At 40.1% G+C, this 23,740-nt stretch overlaps 1 protein-coding gene across 4 annotated transcripts in view; it reads right to left on the bottom strand.

Annotated features, from left to right (window-relative positions):
- Positions 1-8,898: 8,898 nt before the first annotated feature.
- LOC101851111 (serine/threonine-protein phosphatase 6 regulatory subunit 3) overlaps positions 8,899-23,740 on the bottom strand; it is a 58,072-nt gene continuing 43,230 nt past the window's right edge. For all 4 annotated transcript variants that reach the window (XM_013080485.2, XM_005094729.3, XM_005094730.3 and 1 more), the window contains 2 exons: positions 20,597-20,845; positions 8,899-18,433 (listed from right to left, as the gene is read on the bottom strand). In XM_013080485.2, coding sequence (XP_012935939.1) covers positions 18,364-18,433; positions 20,597-20,845 — 319 coding nt within the window. In that variant the 3' untranslated portion in view covers positions 8,899-18,363. The remainder of the gene's footprint in view (positions 18,434-20,596; positions 20,846-23,740) is intronic.

Below are 23,740 nucleotides of genomic sequence, written 5' to 3' on the forward strand. Positions count from 1 at the left end.
CGAAGCCAACTCTTATCGATTTTAACCACCAAGAGATCTTTAATGTGCGCAACCTGCACACAGGAACTCCGAGAATTTTCGGCCTTGTCCGAGAAGACTAGGTGTAGATCTTCCCTTTTGACTTTCCTAACCCCCCGCTTATTAATTTTCAGATTTTTGGGGTTATTATTTTCCTGCTTGCCACGACCGACGATCATGTGAAACATACATCTAGAATCTAGTTATTAGTACTTTTTTTTGGGGGGGGGGGGGTAAAGGTAACTTATCCTCAGTATTAGTAGCGGTACCGGGTTAGCTACCTCAACTTTCTGAGCATTTTAAAAACTTCTGTACATTGGCTTATATTTATTAATGAAACTGGCTTGTTCCTAAATGGGAAAAGATGTCACAGTAACTTACTAAAATTTCATGATCTCTAGTTTTTTTATTCACAGAAGAAGAAATAAAACAAATTTGTTCCCACTAGAACAGGGGTATGAGGTTAAATGTCTCCCCCCGTTTAATTTAGGACCATGGAGGCGAACAACTTAACCTCTAGGCCACAAGAGCCCCGCTCAAATTTACAGATCACAAGGCAGTTGCTAGATCTAGATGAGATCTAGATCTAGTCTCAGTCAGTGGAACCCCAAACACAGACACACAAAAGGCAGTCACCACATTGGAAATTTAACAAAGGTCTCTGGACTTTATTCAGGTAGCCACAAAAACAACGACTCTCTACACCCACCCACTCCCCACTAACAACATACGCGACTCCTGGGACACGCTGAAAGACGCCACCAAAATGGTCAGTATCATCATGGCCAAACGAATCAACACACGTAGACGCAACAGACAGCACTTCATAGTACAAGTAGAACAAAATAACCGTTACGATAGCCGAACAAGTAGGCACGCTACAACAACCACACAACAAACAGAACTTGAAGAAATTCAACAACACAGATAAAATATCTACAGAGGAGCACAAATACCCACAAGATACCGTACAAAGAAATACCGGACGAGAAACCCACACAGCAAAATATTATACTTTGTATAGCCTTATTTTATACCCGCATCTGCGTTTGTGCGGCCGCGATTTTTGGCAATTTTTGGTCCGCGAATCGCGGCCGCGATTTTTGCAGTTTTCAACAAAAAAACAAAACAAACAACAAAATTAATTTAAAATCCAAAACATCGCCGGGGAATGAAAGGAGGAAAAAAGCCCGGAGAATAAACATCGACAAAAAAAGATACCGAACCCCTTTACTTTTAGAAAGAAAGTTTATTTTCACTCCCGCTTCACTTCGTCTTTGTTATTTGTTGACACCACGTTTTTTTTTTTTTAATTTTCATGTAAAGAACATAAGTACATTACATACAACATGTATTTATACTGCTGTTTCTCTTTTATTTTTTCCATCTTTGTTGTGTTTTAATTTGTTGGTGTGTTATTTTTTGTTGTTGTTATTGTTCTGATGTGTTGTGTTTTTTTCAAATTTTGTTCATGTAACGAAATGTAATTTAATTTGATACCTTTAAAAAAAAAATAATAATTTGTTATGTTTGAGCGTATCTCCGCCAAAATCGAATACTGACACTGGCAGGCCCCCTGAGTGTGATTCCATAATTTACATGTAATATTCTGTACTTTTTCTTGAATTACACACGCTTAGGGTTAAAACGGCCAATCTTCGGATAGGTGGACACACGCCCTTATTTATTAATTTAATCTTCGGATAGGTGGACATACGCCCTTATTTATTAATTTAAGTGGTAATTTATGTAGGCCTACTGCTCAAATTTTCATTTCATTCTGTTGTGAGACCTTTATTTTTCAAGTTTTTACACTCTGTGTGGCTACAAACGATATTTTGGATGCTTAAAACAGAGCTCAAGAAATTCTGGTGCTTTAGATTTAAGTTACCCCAATCAACATATTGCTATTCGTCGTCACAAAGAGTTGAACGCTTGAAAATGGATGGGATCGGCCGACCGACTCGATCGCCTAAAAAGCAAACGTGTTTGTTTTCAGCTTCAGTCGATCGAGCTGGGCGATCGGCCCGATCCAGCTGTAGTGGGCACCCCGTATTAGAAAAAAACAATACTGTGTGAGCAATGAGCAGACATGTAGTTAGACAAAATCATAGACGCGCAAGGCAACACGCAAACAGACTCGCACACGATAACTCGCGCTTCCAAAAACGACTACGCCACACCGTACAACGAGGTACACACCGACCAGACGAAACAAGATGAATACGCCAAAAATACAGGATAGCTGACGGACCAACAACAACAAACACTCGACACCGACACACACGTGTATCATGTATGCATACAGCTCTCGGACCTGCGGGATGCTCTCCTCTCACTCAACTGCACTCAAATTGATTAAAAATAAACGCAAAAAGAAACTCACCTCACCCGGCCCCGACGGCTTATACTTATACTTAACCGTGGAATTGATTTCACCACGCTCTCTCCCCCGTTTTGGCCTCCTTCTTCATACTTTTACTTTACTTTTACATTCTCTGTTGCGTCGAGGGGAGATGCAGTTTTCTATGGGTAGGCCGGCCAGCTCCGCAGCTCTTTCAGTTTCAGTTTTGATACATGTAGGCTATTAGGCCTAGATCTAGATCTCTTTTTCTCGGGGTTTCCTTGACACCCTCGATCCACTCTTTGCGTGGCCTTCCTCCTTCCTTTATAAAATTATAGCCGGAGTGCTTGGTGTTGTAGGCTCTCGGGGCTGGCTGGCAAAGTGACATACGTAATAGGCGGCCAAACCATTTTATTCTGTCTTTCTATGTGATGCAGGCATGACTCAGTGCCGATAGTTGCTCTTACTTCTTCATTTCTCTGCCTGTCTCGTCTCGAGTGGTTAAGAGTTTTGCGGAGACATTTCATTTCGCATGCATTGATTTCGCTTTCATGGGTTAGGTATGGCACTGGTAGTATAGATCTAATGTTGGTATGAATATTGAGGTGATAAGCTTTCTCTTTGTGTCCATGGAGATGTTTGGATGAGATAGGAGGGGTGCGAGCTGGTGGGTGACAGCGTTGGCTTTTTGAGTTTGCATTTCTATTTCTCTCTCTATGGACCCGTTTTCAGAAAAAATACAGCCAAGATATTTAAACTCCACCTGTTTCAGTTGTATATTACATGTATTGACATGGATGTTCAGGGGACTACGGTTTCGAGACACTTTCATAACTTCTGTTTTTGAAGTGTTTATTTTCATGTAAAATTTCTCGCAGCTGTTGTTCAGTTCGGCAGTGTGATTTCGGAGGCTTTGTTGGTTTGGATGAATAAGACATTGGTCGTCTGCGAATAGAAGTTCATTTAGGCTTTCTGGGCTTTGGTTTGCGTCTTGCATTATTGTGTCCCTATTCATGTATTATATTCTCTTCATGGCAATGGTAAAAGAAAGCTTTGAGTCAAAATCTTTGTCCGAGTCTCAAAATCTATCCTATATTATATAATATTAATATCCCTTATTCCCAAAGACTCGCCCCCCCCCCCCCCCCCCCCCCCCTGAAATGAAAAAAAACTACCGCATCATATCCTTCTTAAACGTAGATTACACAATTATGTCCATGTCCCTCACAAACAAGTCGAGACCATTCATGCAGGATCTGATACCAGAAAGACCCAGTAGAGAGATATCCGATCTAACAAAAATTCGGGCACGCCCTCGAACGACGAACTTGTACCCACTGGCAACCCTAGAACGACAAAAATGCCACCTTCTTTGAATGACATCTTTTTTAGAATGTTATTTCAACTTTCATAACCTACGGCACTCAGTCAGGGAATTCACCGGGAAAACAAACCTGTCTAAATCTCTTTAGGAGGAAAACAATTTAATGAGGAAGCGTAATATTTTGTTTCTTCGTCGTATAGAAACAATTACCCATTAGCCTCTTCAGCTTTTCGATTCTCTCATTCAAGACGGCATAAACAGATTCAAGTTTCGTTTATATATATTTCCAGTAACAACATCCGGATTCAGACAGGGCTGCAATCTCTCCCCTCTGCTCTTCGTGATCTACATGGACCAGATTACAAAGGAGGCCAATCCAGATCCAGAGGCACTCAACGAACTCATGTTCGCAGACGACCTTACATACAATGATGAACAACAAGACCCAGCTACAGGAGCATAAGAACCAACTAAATGCGAGATATGACAAGAAGATCAGTATTGGCAAGACCGATGTCACGACAATTAGCAGGAGACCAGACAAAGCGGATCAACATCAATGGATCTCAACTAAAACAAAGCAGCGAATTGAAATACTTGGGCAGCATTTTCACAGGAAATGGAAAATTAGATAGAGAAATAGAGACTAGATGCCAGAAAGCCAACGTAGTCAGCTATCAACTCGGCCAATATCCCCATGAGCACCAAGGCGAAGCTCATCAACACCATTTTCCTTCCAACACTCACATATCACTGCAAGACATGGTCCGTAACAAAAGCCCTAGAGAGGAAACTGGTCACATGCGAGATGAAATGCAAGAAGAGCGGCCAGCAAAACAAGAAGAAACAAAATAAAAAATGAAGTCATAAGGGACACCGTGGGAGCAACACCAGTCCTACCACACATTGAAAAACAAAAGGTCAAGTGGTTCGGACACCTCACGGGGATGCCCTCAAACCATCCAGCTCTGAGAGCATACAACATTAAATATTCTGGATGGAGAGCCAGAGAAAGACCAAGGCGACGAAGGAGTGAATCTGTGGCAGACACCCTCAGAGCTCACGGGAAGTCCCTCCAACAGGCCACTCGCCTTGCTGCAAACAGACGCCTGTCTCCCCTCGACACCCACCGGTACAAGTGGAAGAAAAAAAACGTTTTTTTTTAAAGTTTACAAAGTAAAAATATATAGATAGAACTAGCAAAAAAAATGTATTTTAATTAAGGCCAACACATTAAAATACCCTTTCATGTTTAATTAAATTATCACACTGGAAAACTGCTGTTTGTGGCATTGGGTAGTAAGTAGGTCCTGGAGACGAACGCCTTTACCTATTGAACTCACAATGAGGCTAATTAACACGATATACTATGATATTTGTGAAACGTTGGCCCATTTTTCGTATAGATTTATAGATCTATGGAATTTATCAAGCTATTGGTGGTGTCATTTTTAACGTGTACTCTAGAAGAAGTAAGCCGTCAACATCAGGCATATGACTACCTTCATTAATGTTGCGTTCCTGCCCTTGACATGTTACTGTTCCGTACAAATCAGAGCAATCATTATGCGACACTCTCCGAGGTAACGCCAACGCACAGTGTGTGCGTGCGTGAGTATGTAAATGTGTTTCTGTGTGTTGGTGTGCGTGTACGTTTCTGTCCCCGTGGTTTCATGTACCCCGTATAATCTAGCAATTTTTTTTTTGTGTGCAGAATTTCTGATTTTTTCCTTTATCATCTTTTGTTAAAATTAACAGAATCGCATAATTTCACGTTTTTAGGCTGTTTGCATAATTTCATAATAATTTTTTGGGCGTAAAACGACGGGGACAGAAAGTTTGTAAGTTTATGAGTATGTGTGAGAGTGTGTGTGTGTGTGTGTGTGTGTGTGTGTGTGTGTGTGTGTGTGTGTGTGTGTGTGTGAGTGAGTGTGTGTGTGTGTGAGTGTGTGCGTGCGTGTGAGCACGACATGTATCCCAACTCGGACGAAATACAGACATGTGCTCACACATTTTAAAATCCATTGAACGTACGCCAAATGAGGGAGAAAATCAGTTTTTTCCCTCTCCTATAAAATTTGCTTCGTGTATAGTATGTATAGTATAAGGTTTTACAGCGCTCGCAACTGCTAAGGTCATATGAGCGCGCGAAACACAAGTTGTTCACCTCTGCGAAAGTTCACTTCACGACTGGCTAACTAATTTACTTTAAAATGCTAAAAAGTTAAAATATTCAAATTCGGTGTAAATACATGTGTGATCTAAAACAACTTTTAAGTAACAATAAAAATTTTAAATAATATCAAATTCACTCTACAACTCGCCATAAAGGCCAATGGCCTTTATAAAATTTAAAATTCTGCTGGGAACAACGACGGAAAAAATATCCTGCAATTTCTTGCATTTATAATATTTCCTTCGGATCTCTCCAAAGTCTAGACATTCTGTTAAAATGTGTCTAATGGTAAAATCTGTGTCGCATCCGACACAGAACGGCTTCTCATCTCCCTGTAGGAGGTATTTGTGGGTCAGGGCCGTGTGTCCGATGCGCAATCGAGTAAAAATGACTTCGTCTCTTCTGGAGAGGTCCGAAGGATTTCGCTGTTTTAGTTTGGGTTTTATTTCGTATAGTTTATTATTTTTCTGGTTTTCCCAGTGGCTCTCCCACAGACTGGAGGAGTACTTTTTGACTTTATTTCTAAAGTCAGTCTGTGGGAGAGTGTTTGTCGTTGATCCCAGCAGAAGGGATGAAGCTTTCTTCGCCAGTTCGTCTACCTGCTCGTTTCCTCGGATGCCCACATGGCTGGGTATCCATGCGAACATGTTTTTTCCTGTTTCGGATAGTGTATGGATTTTCTGTTGTAGCCTAACTATTTTTGGGTTTAAGAGTGTGTAGTTTGTGAGTGAGGTGATGCAAGACAGAGAGTCAGAAAGGATAAGGAAAGATTTGTTAGGAGAATTTTCTACGGAGTTCAGTGCCATGTCAATGGCAGTGGCCTCCGCAGTGAAAATGGAGGCTTCAGGATGGAGTCTCCTCTGGTGTGTATTGTTGGGAGATAGGGCTGCGGCGCCCACTTCATTGTCTTTTTTGGAGCCATCCGTGAAGATGAGCTCCGCACCGGGGTAGGCCTATTTATCTATTAGTTTTTTGTATTCTGCTTTAAAAGTTTTGGTGTTTGTGCTTTCTTTGTTGTGTGTGGTCAGCTGTAAATCTACTTTTGCCTTGGTGAGGTGCCACGGAGGGAGGTCGGGGAAAAGAATTTGTTGGATGTCTTGTTTGGAAAAGTGTAGAGCTAAGTTTTTGAGGTCCTCAAGGATTCTGAGGCCGAAAGGTTTGATGAGTTTTTCGTTGTTTTGGAATCTGTTTATGGTTTCTGGATTTGTTTGAAAAATGCTGTTGTGCGCTGGATTTTCCGGTGTTGAGCTCTGTTTAACTGTGTATTGTAGTGAGAGTTGTGTGCGTCTGAGTGAGAGTGGTGGTATGTTGGCCTCGGCCTGGAGGCTCTCCACCGGAGAAGTGCGGAAAGCCCCCAGAGCGAGGCGGAGTCCTTGGTTTTGTATTGGATCTAGTATTTTTAAGACGTGTGGTTTTGCCGATCCGTAGACTTGACAGCCGTAGTCAAGCCTGGACCGGACAAGGGAGATGTACAAGTGGAGAAGGTGTTTTGAGTCCCCGCCCCACTCCGGATTTGATAGAATTTTCAAAAAGTTTAACGCTTTCTGGCACCTCACACGAAGGTCTTTGATATGTGGTATGAATGTAAGTTTTTTGTCGAAAATGACGCCGAGGAAACGAGCTTGGTCCTGGACGGGAATCCTTTCCCCGTATAGTGTCAAATCCGGCTGCAGCACACGTCTGCCTGTTCGGCAGAAGTGTACTGCAGCCGTCTTTGACGGGGAGAACTTGCTTCGTGTCGATTTCACGATGATGTACGGTACTTCTAATATTTTGTTTGCCTTAAAAAGTGACGTCAACAGAAACGGCCGACAGAATTCACCTTATTCCTTGTAGCCTACTTGTAACCCCCCCCCCCCCCCCCAACACACCAAAAAAAGGAAGCATGCCAATGCCAAAAAAAATCAGCCTAATATGTAATTAGTACATGTAATATGCAATCCAATCAAGACAATGCTCCATGTCATCCTAAAAAGCTAAATAGCCTTCAATTCAACCGCAAATTGAAGAATTAATACTAAAGCGAAGAACAGGGCGGCTTCATTCAAGGATCGAACACCATGGAACAAGTTTACAACTGTAAACTCCTCATGGAGAAATGGCTCCACCTCCTGAGAGAATTCTTCCACAATTTCATCATCAAAGACTTCAGAAAGGCCCTCCTTGGAATAAGGGTCTATGACGTATCCTCAGAATTCAGCATGGAACAAGGCTCATTGACACCATAATACACTTAACGGCACTTTACTTATTTTACAACAATGCAAGATTGTTCAATCCTTGCAGATATTTTTAAAAAATGATAATGGAAGTGTTTTAAAGTCCTCATTGACATAATATTCAGCCTGGGCTGAGAGTGAGGGATAAAACCCAGCAAAAAGACCAAGATACTCCACAAAAACCTCTCCCCACTCAATAACCGAACTCGAGTCTCCAGTGAGCAACAGCAGAGAAGCGACTTTCAATCATCATAGACAAGACACAGGACAGGTCTATATTTCAAACAATAGCAGGAGAGTGTGAAATAAACAAGGGTGCCTACTCTCCCCAATTCTATTCAATTTCTTGAAAGAATTATGAATCCTCCATGAACACCCCTCATCGATGGTTTAATCCTTTAGGAGGCAGGTTTCAACCTTGCCCGTCAGGGCCAACCCTGTCTGAGACCTGAGAGGGATTCTAGTTCCAGTCTATATCCCAGCAGAAAGACCAAGATACTCAATAAAAATGTTCACTTGATAATCAAACTCAGGTCTCCTGCCTGCTGTGCACCACAGCAAAGCGCCTAACTGCTACACCACAAACACCAGTTATGAATACCTTTATCACTGGAAGTTTGGAAAAAGACCAGCAGGCCTAGTTTTTTTGTAAAAGTTTTACCGCCATTGCAACACAAATCAGTCATAGAAGTGCTGACGATTAGAGGTTTTCCTAGAGAGTAGAGTAATATATACAAAGAAAAGAAGAATAGAAAGAAAAGTGACACTCCATCGAATCTAGCAAATGAAGCAAATAAATGAAGCTGGACAACATTTTGTACTGTAATCTTCCATTTTTTTAATTAACATATTCTATGTACACAATCTCAACTACTATTTATTAGATTTACATTGACATCCTCAAGTCACACCAACGTGCAGAAACAACCTCCACACTCACTGAACACGTCTGTTTACAATGGCAAAGTTGTGGAAATTGGCAACTCTGCTGCAGGCCAGCCCCCACCTTGCTGCGTATGCAAGCACAATATCAGCAGAGTCGGCAGCGCAGCACACACTACACTTCTCCAGTGAAGCCAAACAAAAATGCAACCCCGTGTAAAAGGGAGTGTGTATCCACCTTGTGACAAAAACACAGACATATAATATATGTATATAATATTAATATTAAGAATGGGAGGGGGGTGGCAGGAGCTATTATTTGTTTTTAGTACGGAGAACACCTGCACATTCCTTCTCAAACTTCTTTTAAACACAGCAACTTAGCCTCTGATAAATTTCCTGAATACTTTCTTCACCTGCCCCAACATCTTGGAAGGCACTAGCAACAAATCTATGAGTGTTTAAACCTTTTCAATCAACAAAAAAATAATGGGTTTCTTTAATTTAAAACATAAAATTATAAAATTCACATGACAATGGGACCAGGACTGGCAAGGTTATGACAATGTGAGTTGGGGGGGGGGGACCAGAGAAATCATGATGCAGTGTGGGTGACCAACATTAAACACAAAACTTGAAACGTTGTGCCCCGATGAATGGACATTCCCGGAATGCCACGAAACATGAGCTTTTGCTGGTCAAGTCCAGGGGAACCTTCAATGCAAAGTGTAACAACTAGTGGCTTTGGCCAGCATTTAACATACCTAAAACCACAACTACTCCAAACACACACTCCAACATAACACAGCAAATGAGACAAGGGAGGGGGGGGGGAACTCACTCAAGCCACATTTACAGTCCGGCACGGATAACTCAAGCACTTTGGGGATTAACAAATGTCTTCATCACATCCATAATTTGGGTTAACCGATAACGGAAAATTAAAGAGATTACATTAATAGAGGGAATGGCAACTTGTATGAGCTGTCTATGCTTTCGAGTCTTCAGTGTTTGCGATATCTGTGCCCGACTGTAACAGGATAAATTTTTTCTTCCAAGGCTTGGAGAGAATCACATAGCCAAAACACTCAAAGCCATGCATGTTCGTAGACTGCTCTTTAATTTTGTCCAACTCCATGCACTGATAGAGAAAACCCACACATTATTTGGCACATAGCCAGTGTGCTTTTTGTGCACTGCCGGGGGAGGGGCCATCATTCTGCCCAGATTTGATCAAAACACTGAACGATACTAGACCTTCCTGCGTGTGCTTACATTCAAATCAAAAAGACTCGAATGGAAGCTGCAGGGTAAATGTAATTTTATAAAACCACATGATCCAATAAACTCTTTAAAAAAAATATAAGTTCAACTTTATGAGAGCCTAAAATTAGCAGCAAAGCACCGTGATATCTTTCATGGGGCCCCTTTCCAGGTGAACTCTGGAGGGGAAGTGAAAAATGCTTGAGAAGACACAAGTTATGAAAACAAAATTTAAATGAATGCTAACAACACCCCAGCTAAATCAAGGACCTCAAAAAATCTGTCCTTACCAAGTTCAGGCATTAAAAAAAATACCACCAGCCCTCACACAAATACTTTTCTCTCTCTCTAGACACAGACACACAAATACACATACACACACCCAGTGAACTTTTTGATGCAGTGGGATGTCTCATAACGCTCAACCCTCACCCCACCTCTCGCAAGACTAGAGCAACAGCGACAGAGGGGAGGGTTGCAGTGTCTTTCAAACTTTGGTCCCTGGTTCCTACAACAGCCCACTGTCAACAAACAATGCAACAGCTGAGAATCCCATTCGCAGGTGGTGGGTGAGGTGGGGGGGATTTGTTGCTTGCCTCCTACTTGTCAAGGCCAGCATTCCTCACACATTCAACAGCAGGAAATCATTTTTCCATAATATAACCAACCAGTTGTCGTGAAGAACACCCTGTCCAATGTCCAAGTATGCAACTGAATTATATCTGCATAATCAAATCAGATAGGGATATGCAGCAGATGCCAGTCATAAAATAAACAACATCGCCAAGACTAAAACGCACACATGAATTACAAACTTAATATGCCATTGCCCTGTGTGTATTAGGTTATCATTGACCAAGTCTAGACCACTTTAGGCAACTGAAGCATCGAGCTGAGCATACGGAGTGCCAGTCCACAACAATCCAGCTATGATGACATAAATAATAGACAAGTGACCCCAGCTCAACACCCGTTACAATGTACTTTTCACCCAGACCTTTCAACATTTGACTGGATTTCACATGGGGAACAAATCTACCACTCTCGATATCTCTCTAGCACACACATACAATGATTGCAACAGACAGTATGAAACTGAAGTGGACATGTCAATTAATGCTTGCAGGATGCATAATATATTTTTCCTGTTATCACTGAACAAACAAACCCCCCAAAAATAAAATAATAATTATAATAAAAAACCCAAAATAGCTGGGATGTCACACACACAACAAAAAAACATGTTCAACCGGTATTTTTGTGCTGAAAGTCATAATCAAATACAAAAACGAAGGTACACAATCCTCAATTTAGTTACCAGAGATGCTCAGATTCATTGGGAAGCAGCTGTTATATTCAAAATCATAATCATTACATATCAGCATTATTACCATCACTGAGGCATCATACTAGTGTAACTGTTGTTCGCCCGTTTTTAAAAATTGGGTTTGGGTGGGTGGGTGTGTTTGCGCGCGCATGTGTGTGTGTGTGTGTGTGTGTGTGTGTGTGTGTGTGTTTCCGGACAAGGTATGGGAGGGTAAAGTCAGACAAGATATATGTACATGCGCTGTGAAAGAGACTTATATCTGCCAACACAGACATACGTAACAGCACAAATCACAGGAGACCCCCAGCCCTCATCAGTCTGTTCTTCACACCAAACACTCTTGCTCTATACAGATCCTAAAAGAAAAAAAAAACAAATCACATTAACAAAACCCGCGCAGACTGCTGTGTGTGACAGCAAGGAAGCTGAAGTCTATATATATATATGTAACAACACTGCCCACCATCATAAACACAAAACTGCTGGTGTGGGCTGAGGGGTAGGTTAGACGTAAAGATTTACAGTTCAAACAGAAAAGTTGTGAAGGACATTGCACGCAAACTTTCTATGGGACAAATTAGTGCTGTTAATTTTAGGTGAAGATTCCATTCCAAAAGGAAAAAGAGCACTGCAAAGAGTTGCCATATCTGTAACCAAGTTTTCACAAAACTGTACAGACATTTTGCAGACTTACCATAAAAAAAATAGGGTACAGGAACTAAACAGCTAAAAATTCACCTACAATTACTTCCCATTCCTGAAGGTCAGAAATGCCACAATTACAGAACAACTTACACAGGTAGATATTAAATAATGTAAAAACCTAGATATAAATAGGAACTTAACATGCAGCGATATATACATCATAATTCGAGTGAATCATCACAACTGCCACTTTAAGTACAGCAGAAACATCTACACTTTCCCTCTCTTCGGCTCTACCTTTGCCATCAATGATCCTGTACAAATTCATTAGCATAGGAAAGAGAGAGCAAGATTGATTTATTGCCTTTAGAACCGGTGAATAAACGCATGTATGTTCTCCTCTGCTCTCTACTTGGTGCAGCCTAATTCTGCTTTTTACTCTGTGTACAGATTAGGAAAAACAAAAAAGAAAAACGATAACAAAGACTTCTTTTCCATTTGCTTATATAATAATTGAGGTAGGGAGTGGGACTAGAGTCCCACACGCACTACAAAATATAATGTTACAATTGCAGGAAAACTATTGGAGAATGAAAAGTTCAAGGAGAAAGTGGGAAAATAAATATAAAATATTTCATACAAACTTACTATGACATTCAAACTATTATAAACTATCTATATTTTGACCTTATTATCATAACTATACAGCATAACTTGAGGGCACATTTGTCTAAAAATTGGGAAATCCACAAACATGAAAACGAGAACCTAATTATTTCTAATCTTTAATTATACACCTAGCCCTAGCAAACATGTGCATGCATCCTATATTTATATTGCAAATGAGCATCCATTCCAGGAACAGAACTATGCCCTTGGTTTGTACACCTAGCACATGAAGGTAAAGCGCAATGAAATGTCCAAAGAAAAGTCAACATATGAGTTGGTACCAGAAACTAAACTTTCCAAAATGCTGTATGACAAATTTATTTGTCCATTTGGAAGGTCAGTGTCTCCTGAGAATTTTGGAATCATTCTCTATCTCTCAGTCAGTTTTAAAGAAAATGGGGCAGCCGTTGTCCAGCTCCAAATACACAAATATACAAATAACTTGCAATACACCATTGTAATGAGGAAAAGCAGAACTTTTTCATGATGTTCAGCACTTGGTGTTTTACATCGACAGAGCAAAGAAACAGCACTCTGAATTCCTAAATTTTCCCCAAACCACCCATCGGAAGGTTGTGAGTCAGCTTATGCGCCATGTTTGTACTACCGAGTACCTTTACTATGAGTAAAAAAGTAAATCCACTTTTGCACAAAAAGCACACTTAAACAATGTGGTTTGCATTATCCTTAACAGTAATGAAACAACAACAAATCAACGCTTCGAGATCATTGCTCTAGATTAGAAGAAGAAATCAAAGGCTGCAACCAATGACACTAACGACAGAGAGGTGTACAGCCAGAAACTTCCTTGTCGACCACTGTGTCATCAAACAACAGGCAATTCTTCCCCCATTACCTATCCCTTCTGTACACTGCCATGTAACACAGAGCTCCTTTCTCGCAATCGGTCACACTGCATCACATGTCACTCACCTCATTACTAAAAATATTTTTTTTCAAAGGAAGAATTTGTGTTCGATTTAAGTTTGAGTCAAGAAAAGCGCATTAGACAATTATAATGGTCAGCGGAAAAGCTGGTCTCAAAAGCAACACAATTCAGATCAGCTAAACATGGTCTTTTTTTCCCAATTCGCTAATTTAATCTCCATTGTGTAACAAAGGCATGTATACTGTTGAAGGAAAGGGTGTCAGCACTGAGAAATTCTTAAACCACCAGCATTGTTTCCCACTCAAACACTGCAATCAACTGTCCTGTGCAACAAGTCATTTATGAAGTATCTTGAGAGTTCCAAAAAAAGCTTCCTTGATAAACAGGACTGAAAGTTTCTAAAACTTCAACTGTGCAAAACAATGGTGCAAACTATCTTGCAGAGTGATATAAAACATTGCCCCAAACACTCCAACCTCTGGTCAAACATATTTTTCTAGTCCATCAATCAAAACAATATTCATTAGCTTTAGTGAGCAGGAACATATATCAAAAGTAGTACATTTCAACAGACCAAACCATATAAAGCAAGTGAAAATTCACACTGATCCTCAACTACAGGCCACCCACTACTCTGCCGTAAGCTGACAAAAAGCCTTTTTTCATTTTGGCACCAATATTTTTTATTTTAAATTAGCTAAATCAAAAGCAGTTTAAAGCCTGATCAGTTACTCTACTTGTGTGAAAAAAATCAGTGAAACTGTGACTAGTTTTTAAAAATAGAATTCAGATTTCAGAAGAACGCTATTTTTAAATGGTTTCGTTGACAAAACATCTTTTTCATGAAACTGCTGTGAAGACAAGAAGGCGTTTTGTCGGCTTACAGCAGTACAGTGGACGTCGCATTCAACGAGGTCACATTCAACAAAAAGTCGGCTCCAACGAGGCAATCCTTAATCCCCGATTTTTTCCTCTATATCTCTTTGTAAATGTACATCAGCTCCAACGAGGTTGCAAACAGACAGAAGTTGCTTTCAACGAGGTCGCGATAACCAAATAAAAGCAACTAGCGGCCCCCAAAATCGAAAAATATTTCTCCTTTCTCACAATCTCACGCGAAGCGCAAGGCCCATCCTCGATTCTTAACACATTGTACTGCTAGTTCTAGTGTGCCTCCTAATATGGGCCCCAAAGCCAAGAGGGCGGGTGAGGGTTAGTCTACGGTAGGGAGGGGAGGTGGTGGGTGTGAACGCGATGCGGACTGTGTGAAACTGGGTGACCTCTGGATGGGTAGGTCTCGATCTATTCATTTTTTTTTTTTTCAATTTTCTTTTCTTCCTCTGATCAGAAAATCCAACCTCTCGCATTTACTTTATGAGGATCTAGGCTTAGATGTGAGAGGGAACGTTTCCACACGAGAAGTGTTCTAAAAAAAACCTAAAAATGCAGAAATGAGGGGGAACAACTGTTTTAATTACTGGTATTGGTACATCGTGTAATCTAATAACTCGTCTCCTTTCTTTTCTTTAACCTTAGTCACGTTGTTAACGAGAAATCTGATCCAACGAGGACAACAAACTGGTGCCGGCAACCTCGTTGAATGCGACACCCACTGTACAGAGCTTCTCTACTCCATGTTAGTTGTCTGCTTTGTTGTCCTTATTTCTTCACAGCAATTCTACCATAGCTACACTACAAGATTTAGAAAGTTCTGTGTTTATCAAATGACGGACAGAGAAAAAATGGAAAATCTTTACAACAGTTTCTTTTCCATTTCTGCTTATAACAGTGATGGAAAAGAAATGCATGTCATTACCAAGACAACAAATTAGAACCACAAACTGACAACCCTTTAATTTTTACCCTCTTAGCACCAAAACAAAAGCCAATAAGTTGGAATATGAACTAAAATAGTTATCACCTAGACATTGACGAGAACTGAATTATTGTACCTCTTCTGTTTTCGATAGGGTAGGTTATTGGAAAGATTTGAATGCAACTTTCCATGCGGGTGCAATAATCCAAAACTGTACTGGCACAAATATTAACCCTCTGAAAACAAATGGACTAACATGTATTAACAACTTGTTTTTAAATATATATGTATAACAGTACTGACTGTCACATTATAAATCGAAAGCCATGCTTGGCTAAAGTTGGTGTTCGACTACCATCGTTAGAGCTTTGAACACAATATCCAGTTTCGCTTTTGCTTCTTTGGAAAGGAGATAATGGGACCATATACCTTAATTCTAACTATCATTAATAAAAGTAGAAACAGGGTATCGTTTATGGCAAATGAAAAGCAAAGAGAGAGAGAGAGAACAAGAGAGAGAGGAAGACTCAGGACAAGGAGGTAAATTTTCCACTAACTCTGAAATCCCAAAATCCTGCATGGATTCTCTAATGGGGAAAATTGAAAATAAGAACAAAAGCGAAGAAAACCATACTTTGTCACCAGCACAGAATTGTAACCTGATGCATTTAGATGACACATCCCCACAAAACTATGGATCTTAAATTTTATGCTCATGTTCGTCAGACCATGTAAAAAATGTAGCTATGAAAGTTGAACTTCACAAACTTTCAGCGTGTGTGGTTCACTGTGTCTTGTTCAATAACTCAGCTCCTCTAAAGGCATGATTTGTATACACTTGTTCACCATCGTCCCTAAGTACTCTGCAACAGCCAGTCAACTGATATGGAATAGCTCTCAGAGACATTTAAAACAAACAAAAATACGAATATATATTGGTTAAATCAAAACCACACAAAAAAATACTGCAATGAAAAGAATAAATGACAAGCAACCTGGGTACAAACATGAATAAACATTTTTAAATCTTAAAATAAGGGGAGGAAGAAAAAAATTCCTTGACAATATGCTTTGCTAATATAAGCACTCCATGACAATGCTTGCTTTCAAAATGGCAAAACCCTTGTTCATGCCAGTCCAACTTTGAGAAGAAAAAGAAGAAATATAGCGCCTCACAAAATAATGAAGTCCTCGAATGCCATCACTGAAGTGACGTCAGCCCGACTTGGCTACACAGAGAGCAGAACAGGGAGTAGACATACTGAAGCCCTGAGAACAGCCAAACAGGAGGGAGGGGTAGAACGCAATTGAGACAGGGAGCTGTACATCGTGAGGGGAGGAGATCACGCAGTTTTTGGGACTCTCCAGTCCCTCAGCCATTCCCGATGACCTAGCAACAGACGGTGAGCACAGTGGCCTAACAATCTTTGTATATGGCTACAACTATCATTGTCTTTTTCCAAAGAAACACTAACACGAACGTGTAAAAATACACAAGTCCTGACCTCATTGCCACATACAGGCAAAGCGTAAATTTTGAGAAAACAGATTACAGGACAGATTTACTACGATTTACATCACCATTTTTTTCATATATTATCATTTATTTGAGTTTAAAAAGTGAATGAATTGATCCAAGCGTAACCTCAAAAGCATCCAACTCAGCGATTTGTCCACAAAAGATGTGAGAGCATGTCTTGTTGTATGACCGTGGATACCATGTCAAACTTTTAACAAACCAAACAGAACCATGAAGCAGAAAACTATGTTCTAAACACTCTGCCCTTAAATAATTACAAAGAGACAAACAAGTACAAACAAAAATCCTTTGGAGTTCAGTAATTTATTTCAGGATCACAATCTTCATCCCTCTGCACTAGGCTCGAGTGACTTGATCTTCCCAAGGAAAAATATACCACTCACAAATCAATGGTCGCAGTTCCAAATCATGCAATTCCAAAAATACTACTTCCAAGGAAACCAGTATGCCAGTGTTTAGCGAGCTAGAAAACAGAATATGTACACATTTTGCAATAAAGCCATCCTTTGTAATTTTCGCTCAGTATACTTGCACTACATCAAGAGGGTCTCCAAACTCTTCAAAAAAAAAAAAAAAACTTTACTTTTATTTCAGACTTCACAGACTTGAGTTTGTGACTGCTTCCGTCGACAAACTGTACTCTGAATAGTCTTTTGACACTCGCGATCACATTCTTGTACAACCACACTGCTGACAGGCAGCAACCCTCCAAGGCGTTGAACAGACTATCTGCCTCGTATACCTCATAATAATGTGGGGACATGCCCGCATTCAGAAATGACTTGCAAGAAGCCGCCTGTCACTAGAAAGTGAACCACTCCAGCAAAGTGTGAACTGTCCTTCTGAGGATTGCTATTGACAACTTTAATACGTGCATGAGTCAGTCTCTGTCTCCAGGAACAGAACTTTGGCCACACAATAACAATCCCGTTCTGTTCTTAATATTTATTTATCAGTTTTCCATTTATCCTTTTCCTTGAAACAACTCATTCAAAGAGCACTTCAACATTAACATCCCTGACCATAAAACCTTTTACATTTCTCATAATTAAGAGGGTTCTTATCAGTGAAAAACAATATTAAAAAAGAAGAAAAAATATATAGTCAACAAAGACCAATTCACCATCGAGTGTGCATTGACTGCTTAATTATCATTGTCTTGTCAGTACAAGGCTTCTAGAGGTGGTGGAGGGGGAGGGAAGAAGAACTTGACAGGAACTGAAAACAACACGTCTAGCTTTGTAGCTCTTGTCAAACCGGGCCGTTGTGCATCACCGCTGTGGCAGAATCGTACAGCTCCTGGGCTTCTTTTGCTTGAGCTCTGTGGAGGAGAGTCAGAAGAAAACCTGCAATGTAACCTGTTTGTTTGAGTACAGAGAAGCACGTCGATACAATAACGGTCACTTAATGCTGGGGAAAAGTAAGACACGTAGAAACAAGAGGGGGAGAAAAAAGAAGTAGGACCTACCAGTGGCGTCCTACAACCACCCCTATCTGGCCTGAAGCCATACATTAACTCATATTTGAGGCAGATACTGATCTGGAAGAAATAAAAATTCCCCTATATGAAATGCCCATGAGAAAAACCAGTGTTCAACTAACAAGTCCAAAGCCACTGCTAAACTTATCTTTTTAACAGAGAACTGTTACATCAGACCAACCCGACATGTACCACCAAGGTGAATTACAGGTTTCAGCAACTGCACCCGTGATCTTCCAATCTATTCCATGGCATGGAAATTATAGACACTCTTTTATTTTAGTTTTAGTAAAAGAGTTTTACTGCGCTCGCAACTGCATAATGTCATATGAGTGCATGAAACACAAGTTGGTTGCACTCACAACAGTTCACTGCACGGTTGGCCTCGGGTCAACGATCAGATTTAAAATGCTAAAAACTAGAGGTAAAATAACAGTTGAAAAATGATAACCTGCTTAAAATCGAAATAACTGTATTTACAATTTTCCGCAAAGCATTTCTTTTATTTAAAAGGTATTCAACAGTACTGTGTCAATTCTCAATGCATGCATTATCAAAAATCATCACAAGTTCATCTGTCATTAATTTTTAAAACAGGAAAAAAAAATGTATCATGGTTCATTTCGTTAACTAAAATTGAACTATCTTAAGTCTTTAGTTGGACCTCCTTTTCAATTTCAGTCTCTCCTCAGCCCTTACACCAAGACAGAAATCAGAGGTAGATAAATGCTCTCTGCCTGACAGGTGTCGGTAGTGTAGGGGTTAGGCGCTTCAATGTCACATGCAGGAGACCCCAATTCGATTCTCAAGTGTGGAGAATTCTTATTGTGTACAGTAGAATCCACTTAAAACGAGTCCTAAAATAACGAGAAGTTCCCCCTTCTTTATCTTTGTAAATAAAATACTGCTATAACGCAAGCAGACAAGCTCGCGAGTCGGTTATAGCGGAATATTGCTGCTGCTGTGCACAGCGCATAGGCCATTTATTCATGTAAAACCTTGACAGTTGAGAAACTTGTTAGTTATCTTTCGAAAAAAAGAATGGGAGAGCCCACATGTGCCAACAATGAAGGCCTGATTGAATGAGTGGGGAGAGTGTGGCATGCACAGACAAGCAGAACGCATCGTGTGATAGGCCAGCCTAATCTAGAGTATCTAGGCCTACCATGCCTCTCACTTCTCCGATGCGGGGATGGAGAGGTCATAGTGCTGTACGGTGATAGACGGAGCGAATGTGTGACGTGGGCGGGGGTGTGGTATGTTCTCATTGTGCACACGCAGACGGAACGCACCACAGGGTGTGGTGGGGTGGGGGAAAACACAGCGGGCGAGTTAGTCTAGAGTACTTTCTTTCTGATCGCCTACGCCGAGCAACATAGCTAGCGCTAGAGAAAGAAACCTGATTCGACTTCTGATCAAGTAAGACTTAAAGGTCAAGTTGAACCAAAGCATCTTCAGGGGAGATTACAAAAAGACATAAACCGAAAACTAGACTCATAGATTAGACCTACTTTGCTATTTCCCTTGAATTTATTACTGGAGCCCGTATAACGAGAATCCTGCTATAACGGACATATGGCACTGGTCCCCTCTCTCTCGTTATAACAGGATTCCACTGTACCTCAGTCTTTCAGCTGGGATGTTATGTCCCTCTCAGCCCAGACTAGCCCTGAAAGGCAGGGTTGGAAGCCTGCCTTTTAACCCTATCCGTACGTAGTGTTTTACTATCGTATCCACACAATACGTGCGCCACCACTTTCCAAAGAGGAAATTTACTCATTAATCCGATCCGTATGCAGTGCATAGAAGTTTTGTCAAATAATTTTTTGAGAAATACTGAAAGTTTCAAAGAGATCTTCGTACTAGAAGTATTCTAAAATATGAAGAATACAACCCTGGGGGTACAAAATGACCGCAGGGCGTACCGAGAGGGTTAAATTATCTAAACTGTGTTCACGGCGGCATAAAAACACCTACATTTATTCATTTAAAAAAATTTTGTACCTGGCCTGCTCCAGTTTCTGGGCGGGGGTGAGAGCACCCTCTGTGGTGTCCGGCTCTGAGCTGGCTGCATCTCCGTCTGTCATAGGAAGAGGAGGAGCCGGGCTCAGGGAGGGAGGGGCCACAGCAGCTGGGGGAGGGGAGGATGGCGGCGTCAACGGCCCATTTTGCTGACCCTCCGTCACTGGTCGGTTGACGGGACAAGCAGCAGCAACTGGACTAGTTTTCAACAACCCTGAGGCAGCCAGGAAGCTGGGGATTCAAACGGATAAGTAAGCCCACGGTAAAACGTTTGGTTTTTTGGTTTTTTCAGGAGGGGAGGAGAGACACTCTCTTCACAATACCAACAGAGCTGAAAAAGAAAACCAAAACTGTCTAAGAAATAGCAGCAGTGTCAAAAAATGTTCGGTGTTTACTTTTTTCTCATACAACATCTAAAAATCCAGTTGCAGTTATGGGGAGACGCAAACTCTCGGAAAAATTTTCTAAACGAATGACTTTTATTCACTTTCATGTAATTGTACAAGAAGTTTGTAGGTAAATAGGATGTACTAGGGGTGAATTTGTTAATTTTTCCGAAAAAATGGGTCTCTATGGCGGCCACCCCCGAGAGTCAGTTGACAAAACTTTGGGGTAACTGTTAGTTTTTAAAAATCTGAATATTTCCATAAGTTACCCATATTCCCCAATTTCCTCACATAGATCCCCAGAATAGATCTTATAGCACTTGTATGCTAAATTTGAAGCTTCTCGCTCCAGTAGTTTTTGAAAACTCCTAGCAAAAAGCAGATTTTGAGAAAAACAGAAAAGAAAAGAATTTTTTAAAGGACTTTTAGTTCAATATACGATTTTCAAATGCGCTTTAACAATTCCGTCATTGTGACCTGATAGAACAGATGTCAAAGGATGTTTTTTCCGCAAAAAAAAAAAAAAAATCTATATTTTGAAAAATGTTATGGATTTTCTCAGGGATCGGCGACCCAGGTCTCCCATTAAGACCTTTCACTTATTTCGATGTTGTGTTAATTTTAGTTCAAGTTGAACAGAGAACCCCTCAGGTCTATTGGAACTTGACTACGATCTCTTACAACATAGCATATCTGTCCAAGGACAGGACACATTAAAAACTTCCATGAATGGGCAGAAAAACTAATATACAACTGTAACCCCAGAGTCACAACCAATCATGTTTTCTAGTCTATTTGCCCTCTGCAAACTCAGTGTCCTTTCCGGCCAAATCATGCAACACAGACTTGAGGTAGTAAAATGTACATAAAAAGAAAATGGAATGCTTTAGCTTTTTTTTTTTTTAAAGACCCAAGCTCTGAAGTTAAAATCTTACAAATAAAACCTTTTAATGCTTTAAAAAAAATATATTTCTTTAAAGATATTTTTTAAAAATAAATCCATCTGAAATACAAAAAATTAAATTTTATCTCATTTGTCACAGCAAAAACAAAACAAGGAACACAATGACACCAGATTTATGACAACACAGAAATAATTTATGTGACGACTATTTTTCACCCATCGTTTGACTTATACATGCTTGATTTCATCATAAACCATTTCAAACCAACCAAATAGGGTTCCCCCACATTCTATATAACTCCAAGACTACCACAGTAATCACATAACAAGAGACAAACAAGATGTGGGATTCCATAAAGTATTCACAGTTACCAGCACATGGAAGATTTTCAAAAGTCATGGAGCAGACTGGTTGGTTCAAACATCACCGGCCAAGAAGTGTACTCACTTCTTATTTGAGACATTTGATATCTACCAAAACTCAACCGTGAAAACACATGACATGCAGATAGATATTGAGGTGTCCAATTGCCAAAACCGACAAATGGCTCATTTTCTAAAGCCTGAGTGACACAACAATAATCTGAAGAACAATCACATGAAGAATGCTCATGCAGTACAAAGAATGTGGCATTGGATTAAAAAAAGGAAATTAAATATCATACACCAAAGATGCTATTACAATATATTATTTCTGGTGAGACAAGTATGAAGTGGACTCACTACCTACTAAGCAATAGGCTATAGGAAACATCCACCGAATATTCCATCAAGTGCATCATATTCTGGGCAGTAGGCTAGAGACAATATAAATGTGTGGAATCGTGGTGGAATCAGGCACTCGTCAAGATAATGAGTTTGACGAAAGTGGCATTTTTCCAGTTTGGAAATTTTTACAGATTTTTTTCCCATTTCTGTGTGGATTTCACTGAAAAATGATTAAAAGCACACAAACAAATATAAATTTTCAGTTTCGAAGGACACTCAAGCAATGGAAGTCACCAAACTTTGACCGCCATTTTCCCAGGCAACTCCCACTTTCATCAATCCCAAATATCTCAACTTATATTTTAGATAGATGGGTATTTTTCTTTCATCAAAAGCAAGACAAATGAACACGCTCTAAGATGATACCATTCACTCAATATTCCGAAAAATTGACTAACACTTGGTTCCACCACGTTGTGACACAAATAATATCAGTATAGATAGCTACTCTGCTTATTAAGAACCCTCACGGTTGTGACAATTTTATCTCTTGCAAGCTTGAAAAATAAAAGCGATGATTCAGGTCTACACATTCATTACAGCCTCAACATCACTTTCTAAAAAGTTTTAGCAAGTGTTTTAAGGCACTTGCAACACAATAAGGTCATATAAGTGCCGAAGATTAGAGGTGTTACAAGGGAGTAACAAAGACAAAAAAGAAGGAGGGGAGATAAAGACAATAGATGTTTTATAGGAAAGAAGAAGCAAACAACACCAGAGCATCCGCCAACCACCCACGGTCAACACCGCCATCATCCTTGAAAATATTATCAACAATACGCCAAGGCACAAAAGGTGAGCTGAAAGCTTCACTAGATGATATTTTGACACATACAATAAAAATGTTGTCCAGTTTTGGTTGAATGCTGAAATATTACTGACTTAATAGAATTGGCCATAAACAAAGGCACGTTTAAAAAACCAGTCACTGTAAGAAAAAAAAAGCACAGCTTACATTTGCAATGATCCCATAACAAAAGAAGGCTAAAAACCTGCACACATCTAGTTGGGTGGTAAACAGGGAAACATTGTAAAAAAGTTCATTGAATTGCATTATCCTTGTCTTAA

Source organism: Aplysia californica, unplaced genomic scaffold (assembly GCF_000002075.1).
Source record: "Aplysia californica isolate F4 #8 unplaced genomic scaffold, AplCal3.0 scaffold00088, whole genome shotgun sequence".
Classification (NCBI taxonomy): Eukaryota; Metazoa; Mollusca; class Gastropoda; order Aplysiida; family Aplysiidae; genus Aplysia; species Aplysia californica.